Source organism: Cyprinodon variegatus, unplaced genomic scaffold (assembly GCF_000732505.1).
Source record: "Cyprinodon variegatus isolate N-32 unplaced genomic scaffold, C_variegatus-1.0 Scaffold730, whole genome shotgun sequence".
Lineage (NCBI taxonomy): Eukaryota > Metazoa > Chordata > Actinopteri > Cyprinodontiformes > Cyprinodontidae > Cyprinodon > Cyprinodon variegatus.
This window is the reverse complement of record NW_015151183.1, coordinates 68,266-75,534: the sequence shown is the minus strand read 5'-3', so window position 1 is coordinate 75,534 and position 7,269 is coordinate 68,266. Positions and strand designations below refer to the sequence as shown.

The 7,269-nt window shown below is 38.1% G+C and overlaps 1 protein-coding gene across 1 annotated transcript in view; it reads left to right on the top strand.

Moving 5' to 3' along the window:
* The window catches only part of LOC107097880 (mucin-5AC-like), a 31,813-nt gene that overhangs the window by 9,019 nt on the left and 15,525 nt on the right, over positions 1–7,269 (top strand). Inside the window, exons 2-4 of the mRNA XM_015395215.1 lie at positions 3,390–3,542; positions 6,200–6,292; positions 6,430–6,637. Of these exons, the coding sequence (XP_015250701.1) occupies positions 3,390–3,542; positions 6,200–6,292; positions 6,430–6,637 (454 nt within the window). The remainder of the gene's footprint in view (positions 1–3,389; positions 3,543–6,199; positions 6,293–6,429; positions 6,638–7,269) is intronic.

The following is a 7,269-nucleotide window of genomic DNA, read 5'->3' as shown; positions in this document are numbered from 1 at the left end:
ACCTATCCAACATATTCAAGCGTTTTTTGCCAGATTTTTTGTACGTCAGGCATACGCTGGCTAAATCATCAAGGTGTGACAGAGGCTTTAACAAGAGACATCACAGGTGGTTCAGGTGAAGCTGATAAGAGTCTACCAGATTGAATTTACGCTTAAGCTTCATCTCAATGCACTGAATGAAATAGTGCTAAATATTTAGTTTGTTAAATCTTTATATATAAAGCAAGATAAATATTTAGTTTATTGGTAGTTTGTAAGCAAAATATTTAATTGAAGGTAAATTTTAAGCTGAGATTTAGATGTTTTGAGTTAGACTCCCTCACATGTCAATGTGCATGTAAGTGCATATTTGGCTTTTATGTGTGTATCTTGTACGTATGTAATGATGTGATGTAATTTTGATGCCTATTTTGGCCAGGTTTCCCTTGCAAAAGAGATTTTTAATCTCAATGGGTATTACCTGGTTAAATAAAGGATAAAAAAAAAATGTTTAATTTAATATTTATATATAAATATATAATTAATATAGTGATAAAATAACAAATGTACCCCCTTTGTTCCTCTTAATACAGGCTAAATAATTTAAAATATTGCGGTGATTACTTGATTAAATACCTTTTCCAACCACAACCCATAAATATCCAATAAAGATGTATTCAGAGTTCAGAGTTTTATGGTGTGCTAAATTATATTTTAGGTCACATTAATACCAAAGAAGAAAAGGTGTTACAAACAAGTGCTTAGTGTTTTTAGCTTAATGATTTATTCAGAGCTGACTCCACAAATTTAAATACATTCTCTGAATTGAGTCATTAAAAATGAAAAGCTTAAGAAGTTTATGCAGATTTACAGTTTGAACGTACTGCAGAAAGTAAATTTTTGCTTTAGTCAGGAATGTGAGACCAACAGTCTTTCTTTTTTTAAGGTCCAAACAGCGGATCTGAAAACAGGGGGTTTGCAGACACAGTCGTGGTGTGAGTGACATAGCAGCAGTGATTAAATGCTTTCAGCCGTCCACCGGCTCTGCTCTCTGGGTCAGAGCTGCTCTGTTTGAGGTTGCAGCTTCCCCTCGGTCTGCTTTCATCTCAAAGTTTCACATCTTTCTAAAGCTGTGAAACAAAATGTAGCTGAAATGTGAGCAAGAAACCAACATTGAGCATGTATGCAGAGGGTGCAGAACCAAACTACTAAAACAACAAAAGATTAGATTTTATAATCTAGGAAAATGGTAAAACCAGAATCTGTTCCAGAAAAATAAAGTTTGGGAATCACCTGCTTTGACCCAAAGTCCTAATTCCCATCTCTTAGACTGAGTTCAGGTTTAGATTGGAATAAATTGGCTCATTTTTGCAGGCTGTTTGAAACAAAACAACAGACGGATCAAATTAAAATGGATATTTGCTGAGCTGATGCAGCGCTGGTTCATCACCTGAGTTTAGGAGGCTTTTTATCTCCCAGTGGGATGTCAGACAGTTTTAACAACAACAATAAACATTCCTCTGAAAAATATAATAATAAAAGATAAAGGTACCATGTATTGGGAGATGAAACATTGATATATTTACTTGGCTAATACATATTTCATAAAATGTACCATTACATTGTTATATGCATAAAAAGGTAATTGTAATTATACAATTAAAAAGAAAAGTTAGAAAAATGAATGTTGTTAAATAAAAAAATGCATTAAAAAATTAATATATTTTCTTATAATGATAATAATTTAACATTATAAGTACATTTCTTTATAATTTAACTTTATAAATCTCAGACTGGAGAAATTTACCCCTGCATTTAATCCATCCCCTTGGGGAGCAGTGGGCTGCTATTGTGCGGCGCCCGGGGAGCAGTGAGGGATTAACGGTCTGGTTCAGGAACCCAGAGTGGCAGTCTGTGGGAGTGGGGCTCAAACTCAGAACCTCCAGCACTCAGGCACAATGCTTCAACCATTAGGCCACCACTCCCCCAAATTATTTTTATATGCTTACATGAAAATAGCACGAAGTGATTCTATGTATTTAGGGGGTCACCAACCTGTTGCAGAGCTATTTTCGGGGTCACAGGCTGAACCCCCAAAATCTAGTCATCTATAATTAAAGATAAATAACAAATACTCTTCTTATTGAATATGTTTATAATGCAGACCATAAATGATCATTTAGATATCACAGATGTATAAATAGGTCTATAGATTTAATAGCATGGAAATCAAGTTTGTGTTTTCATTGATTTATTTGTAAAAGATGGATGTTTTGCTCAATTATTTTCTTGATGGTAAAGTGTGGTTAATGTAGACGGAGGCTGAACTGACTTTTGGGCCTATTAGCTTCCGTTAAACCTAGAGTTTATATTTGGTACCTGCCTAAGAAAATGTTCTTGCTTACTGCTAATGGGGCCCAGCTTAAAGCTGCACACTGAGCCTTCTGTCAGTGAGACCCAGATTATGTCAGTCTGGATTAACCTGGGTGATGGTTTGGTCCTGGTGCCTGAGCCTACGGCTCTGCCCAATTTCTGACCTTCACTTATGGTCATGAGGAGTGAATAATGACCGTACGGATTCAACCGGTTAAAATGAGCTTCCTGAGGTGGCTGGACTTCATAGTAAAGCATCTGATCTGGCGATGGAATCAGAAACAGATGCCTCTCTGGCGCCTCCCTTTGGAAGGAGGAATCGGAGAAGAATCTTCTCTGGTCTGGTGACACTGTGGGATCCTCCAGGAAGAGCTGCACCGTGTCACAGAGGGAGAGGAGCATCTAGGTTTACCTACTGGGTCTGCTGCATCTGAGAGCAGATCTTAGAAGGACCAAATCTGCTTCCAAAATCAGGAAACATCTGATTAAAAGATGTGACCCATTAAACCTGAGCTTGGTTGGTTCAAATGTTTTTACGCCTCAACAGATAAAGTGTGTTCACCAATCAAATGAGAAAAGTAGAAATAAACTCAATAGAAAATGTATTTCCCCCCCTAGAATTACTGTTTTTGTTATTGCTTAATATATTGGGGTTATTTTTTATGTGTCTTTTAGTGCTTTGTGATAAAACGTAAGTGAAGTTAATGTAAAAGAAAAACATCTTAAAGATTAGATTTAAACTACATTTCATCAGCATGAGTGGGTCCTTAACAGCTTTTAAGAACTGCATGTTTTTTTCTTCCATCCCTCGCTAATAATAAGAATAAAACGAAATTACATAATCAAACATATTCATAGTGGGTACATCTCCGAGAGTTTGATTCCTCTGGGTTTCAGCTTCCATGATTTAGTCATTTTTATGAACATTAATACCAACAGTATATTTAATTTCTTATTGATTTACATTAAAACTCCTGTTTTTCTGAATCTTTCCCTTTAACCCCATCTCATCAGTCTCCCTTCTTCCTTTGTTCCAGGCACAACAGGCAAATCCTGCGGGTACACCTGGTCTTGTGCGAGCCAATCAGGGCCCCTCACCTGTCAGGCAGAGGGTATCCCAGCAGGCTTTGCTCCTGGGGAAAGGTCTCAAAGGGTCTGGCCAAGACCAGGTTCTGCTGAGAGCAAAGATGGTAAACAAACACACACAGACCCCCAGTTAAACACGGTAAAGATGAGGAACAGGAGGAGCAGAGATTAAACATGTTGAGATAAGATGGACTTAATCCTGTTTTCATTGTCATCAAGAAAATGATAAAAAAAAAATGGGTTAAAATTATCTTGAAAAGCTTTGATCTCTTCTATTTAAAAAGCAAAACAATCTAACATCAAACATATTAAAAAATACCTTTTTAATTGATTATTGGTTAAATTCATCTTATATTTTCTGTGACAAGCTAGTTTAGAAATATTGAGGTGATCCAGATAAATCATAATTTTAACAACAAAGATATGTATTTTAATTTGCATTTGTTTATTTCAACAAGATACGAGCAGATTTGAACATTGATAAATAAAGTCAGTTGATGCCAGTGAAAGATTTGCTCTACTTTTCAGTTTTTAAACAAACACACGTCTTGTATTGCTTTTTGTAGTGAGGATCATGTGCTTACTTCCATTGACTTCCATTGATTTTAAGTCTTTTTTTCAGCCCTTTTTATGCCTTAAGCCCAAAAATAATCCTAAACGTAACCATTACCAGTGCATCCCTCACCCTAACCCAGTCCACATCTTAGCCCTAAACCCTAGCCCTAAAGACTTTACAACAACCTATCCTCAGTGTGATTTGGAAATTGGAAAAATGTCTCTTACTCTGATGGGTTAGAGATCAACTATAATTTTTGCTGTAGTTTTAAATTGTTTTTACAGTTTTTATATAGATAAAAATGTGATTGTTAGCTTGTGATGCTTATAGGTAGTCGATATATTCTTTAATCTAAGCTATCTGAATTGGATGGATCGAGAACTACTGATTTCTGTGTGAATAAACAAACAGAAATGTGACATTTGTTGAAGAGGATTTAGTCTGTTTTGTTTTTAAACTGGAGTGGTTCTAACATGGCCGTCCGGTTCAGGTCCCTGATCTGCTCGGGTCATGCTTCCTGCCAGTGACGTTACGCTACATGATTGGCTGAACATCGCCACATGATGTAAAACATAGTGGTTGCCAAGACAACGGCAATTACATCACGCAGCGTCCGTTAGCGTGTCTAATGACCGATGAAGTTTTAACTGATCGATAACAAAACTGAAAAAAAAATCTGTTTATGGTGAACAAACTAACTGTTGACATGATATAAAGGGGGAGAGTTAGGTAGCGCTGAAGCTATCTGTGCGCAGTAGCTAACAGGTTAGCCTCTTTTAGCTCGGTCAGTTAGCCACATTAAGCTACACTACTTTTGAATTCATATCAACACCAACCATTCCTTTTTTTACAAGTAGAATAACTGTTGTTTTCTTTGTTTAAAATCTCTATGAAAGTAATTTTTTAGGCTGTTCCATTTGCCCTTCCTTCCCTCAGATCTTAATAAAAAGAATAGAAATAAACTTAGACTTTTTGTGTCTCCTCGTTAAATAGCAGAGCTCGGTCTGTCTTGAAAGCAGTACTTTCCTTCAAGACTGACAATGATTGTTTTCTACTTTCAGCTAATTTAGATCACTGTAAAAAAAAATGTAAAAGCAAATATAGGTAATAATATGTTGAAACTCCAAAAGAGATTCAATCCTTAAGAAACGGGTGCAATACAGTTCGTCCGAGTGGAGTTGCAATATGTTGATGTCATAAAAAGGGGCAGGGCCACGAGCATGGTACCTACGCCGGTCTGCCGTTATCTCAGCTCCACTCTGAATCCCTTGTTATGTAAAGAAAAACACTGCTCCCTGTTCAGATAAGGAGGTCTGTAAAAAATGATTAAACGCTGTTGTTTGGAAATAAAAAATGCAGCACAGCTGTTTATTTTTAAGGAACAATTGTTTATTTCTATTTGTATCATGAATTCTAAGCTCTACATTTATGACTTTTATGACATTTATGACAGTTCACCTGTATTAACTGGTGAACTGTGGGGCTACAGTGGCGTCCGATGTAGGAGTTTGCCCTGAAATTGAAGGATGGACGTCAATTGAAGCATTGACGGTTCAAGCCCCGGCTCCGACTGTCAGTGTCATTGTGTCCTTCGGCAAGACACTTTACCTGCATTGTCCACTGATGGTGGTCAGAGGGCCTGGTGGCGCCAGTGTACGGCAGCCCCGCTTCTGTCAGTGAGCCCCAGGGCAGCAGTGGCTACAATGTAGCTTGCCACCATCAGTGTGTGAGTGAATGACGTAGTGTAAAGCACTTTGGTCAAGTCTCCTGACTTGAAAAAGCACTATATAAGTACAGGCCATTTACCATGACTTGAGGAACATTACAGGATTAACGGGGATCCTGTTAAAGGGGAGTTTTTTCTCTCCACTGTTGCTACAAGCATGCTTAGTGTGAAATATTGCCTTCAAGTCAATGATTCGATGCATTCAACTGGTTTTCCTTAGATAGGAAATTTTGGTGACCAACTAGATTACAGTTCACCTGTATTAACTGGTGAACTGTAAAGTGCCTTGAGATGCCGTGTTGTGAATTGGCGCTATATAAATAAAATGAATTGAATTGAATGACACAAACAGTTTAGACGGACAGGAAATGATGTTATTAATAAACAGACAAACACTAACGCTCAGCTTTGCATTCCTGCCTGCCTCCATTTATTTCCTCCTCCTCCTTATTTTCTTCTCTCCTCGGATCTCCTTGCAGCTCATTCTTACGTCTGCTATGCGACCTGCACAGTCTCCTTCTTCCTCCTCCTCTTCCTCCTCCGTCCCTTCCTCTAACCCCGCCTCCGCTCAGGTGAGCCCCGCTGGAAGTTAAAGTGTGTATGCTTTGGGTTTTACTCCTAACCGCATGTGTGTTGTAGCCGTTGCTAAGCTGGGGGGGTCTGTGGCAGGAGGTGGGAGGAGTTTAATGAATCTTCTCTCCCCCTGCAGCTGCAGAGTCTCACCTTGAGGCCTCCTCCCCCTGGGACCCTCACTATCCCCCCTTCTCTCAGGCTGAAGCCTCCCTCCTCGGCCCCGCCGCCCCTCTCCCGGCCCAACGCCCCTGTGTTCCCGCCCCTCAGGCCACGACCGCAGCCCAGCACCACGACGACGGAGAGCCAGACCACGCCCAGCCGCTACCTTCCTGTCCCGCCTCCAAGTAGGTTCTGATGCATGTGTTCCTGAAACAGTCGATCACCAACTGAGGGATGAGATGGTTACTGCTGTTAGAACAATTTAATTTGATTTTATGAAGAACATTTACATTTTTAAACAAAAAGAGATTTGAAATTTTCTATATTTAATGGTGCTATGTTGCATTGGGATATTTCGTTATATTGCATATTTTGTCATTTTTTTGGCCATGTTTTAGCCTACAATAATATTTTATATTGCATACGATCTGTTATTATAAATCAAATTCATTATTTATTATATAATTCTGTTAAGTGAGACCCAATTCTATACTTTGTTTATAAACTTAAAATAAACTATATTTAATTTTTTTTAAATAATAGAAGATGGATGGATGCATTAATGTGTGATAGAAAAAGTATGTTTTAGTTGTTTTAGTTTGTAAAATGCAAACATTTTATTAGATTAGATTTTAAACCTCCATCTTTATCAATAGGATTGGTATTTTTTATTTCAAAAAAGGAAGTTCCCAAATACCCTAATACTGTAAGTGGAAAAAAAACTACAATAATTCCTCTATTTCATTAAGAATCTGAACTAGGGATGCACGATATAATCGGCCCCCTATCGGTATCGGCCTTAAAACTGAATATCGGA